The sequence below is a fragment of the Austrofundulus limnaeus genome, unplaced genomic scaffold (genome assembly GCF_001266775.1).
Source record: "Austrofundulus limnaeus strain Quisiro unplaced genomic scaffold, Austrofundulus_limnaeus-1.0 Scaffold284, whole genome shotgun sequence".
Taxonomy (NCBI): domain Eukaryota; kingdom Metazoa; phylum Chordata; class Actinopteri; order Cyprinodontiformes; family Rivulidae; genus Austrofundulus; species Austrofundulus limnaeus.
Genome location: NW_013952686.1, coordinates 120,032 through 122,079, shown reverse-complemented (window position 1 = coordinate 122,079; position 2,048 = coordinate 120,032). Strand labels below are relative to the sequence as shown.

Genomic DNA, 2,048 nt, shown 5'->3' with positions numbered 1-2,048 from the left:
CTCTCTCTTCTCTGCTGATATTAGAAGGTGGTGGTTTGGCGTTGCTGAGGCAGGCTGAAACTTTATCCCCTGTTAACAATAAGTGTTAATTAGGTGTCAACGATAGCCATGTGATGTGAGTATCAGTCACATGGAGGCTGGGCTTAAAAGCCTGAAGTTTGCCTGAAACTCTCAGACTGAAGAAGTCTCTTGGAGGAGAGACGAAACGTTTCATTAGAGAAGAACCCGTCCAGAAGACCTATCCAATTTTTTTTTCTTTTTGATTTTTACCTGGATTACTGAGATGCATCAGGATACACATTTAACAGTTTTCCAGAAACAAGTTGGGCAGTACCTCTTATTCCATTTACATTTTTGGTTAGTACTAAAAGCATCTTTCTTTCGAAGCAAACTGCATTTTCCATAAACTAGTTTATTTTCTAAGCAAAAGTGTGGCCAAAACTAATTTAGCCGATTTGTTTTTCAGGTTATATATTTGACATTGTGAGAGTGCTGTTCCCCTTGCAAAGGAAGGGAAGGCACCAGGGACCATGAGTGAGAATGGCCCTCCAACGGAGGCGCCCATGTACTTTGAGGTGGAGGTGGATCACCTGGAGCGAGACGACGAAGAGGACGACGACAAGATCCACTTCGACAAAGATGAAGACCTGAATACTGAACCTTCGTCCTCGTCTGGTCGTGTTTACGACCGTACCACAGTGCTCATCGAGCGTGACCCCATTCGACTGGACGAGGAGGGCGAAGAAGAGGGCCACTGTGGTGGGGACGAAGATGGAGTCACTTTTCTAACGGAAGGGGAGGGCGATGCAGATGAGGAGGAGGGTCCTCTGGCCTTCATGGCCGACCCCGACGGGATGTCACAGGGTTATGTGCACCACACAATTTCTCCAGATCAGATCCAGTTCACAATAAATCCAGGCTCCACCCCAATGCCACGCAACATAGAGGGGGCTACACTCACCTTGCACTCAGAGTGCCCAGAAACTAAGCAGAGAGAGGTAAGCTCATTTTAGTGCATGCCTTGTAATGTAAAGTACATCAGCTACATAATGATGAAATATATATAATATACGCTTGTTGGCTTACTGTCTCCATTGATTGTTGTGAAACTAATAAGTGTCTAAGATTGGTTATAGCTAAAATAAATTATTTTGTATGTAAGCTGTTTCAGTAATTCCAGCTAATTGCTCAACAAGGGAGCAGATGCTTTAAAGATTTTTTTTTTGGACAAATCAGGTTTTCTCAGACAGCAAAGATACATTTTGTGGCAACAGTGTTTCTTTCAAAATGACATTGTGTTTGTAGCACACTAGAGGTTCAGTTTGTGAAGAATAACGCACTCCATTGTCTTGTTTATGGGATTTTTAATTATGTTATTCAAAAGAATACAGAAAGTAACAAAATAAAAGCACAGCTAGTTGTTTATTTTATTCTGTAAAGCTCCCTTGAGTACTACCTTCATAAGACGTGGCTCAAACAACATTTTTTTAACCAAATGAATTAACATCTTGCATATATAGAATTTATAGGGCTGCAGGTGCACTGCGGTCATTCAAGGTTAATGGTTGTTTTCGACTTTCAGCTGCATTCTCCATCATTTTAAAGTTTTCATTATATTTTAGTCAACCAAGTATATACACTATGTAGCCTCAGCCATTATATTTGCCCCTTTGTTTTAAATCTGGAGATTAAGCTATGTTTAAAAATAATTCTGACAGCTGTGACCTGCTTTTATTTTTGAATGTAGTATGAACAAAAGCAAATAAGAATAAAAATCTTCTTTGGTACTGCTTAACTAGCCCTACACATATTTTATGACCAGACAAATGACAGACACAAACAAAACAAGGCTTCATGCTGCTGCCTGAAGCATAAAACTACAGGTGCTCAATGTAGAGCAGAACATAATGGCTGTGTCCAAAACGACAGGACGGGTCCTCCGGAGGACCCAGACTCCCCGGTCTCGGAGGACCGGGTCCTTGGTAGACCGGGAAGACCGGAAAAAAAGAGGCTGTGGATTTGGACGGTCTAGCCTCCCCTCCTTACCC

General features: G+C 41.9%; 1 protein-coding gene across 1 annotated transcript in view; it reads left to right on the top strand.

The window, feature by feature from the left end:
• mtf1 (metal-regulatory transcription factor 1) overlaps window positions 1–2,048 on the top strand; it is a 17,745-nt gene that overhangs the window by 1,690 nt on the left and 14,007 nt on the right. The window contains exon 2 of the mRNA XM_014021250.1: window positions 467–998. Coding sequence (XP_013876704.1) covers window positions 531–998 — 468 coding nt within the window. The 5' untranslated portion in view covers window positions 467–530. The remainder of the gene's footprint in view (window positions 1–466; window positions 999–2,048) is intronic.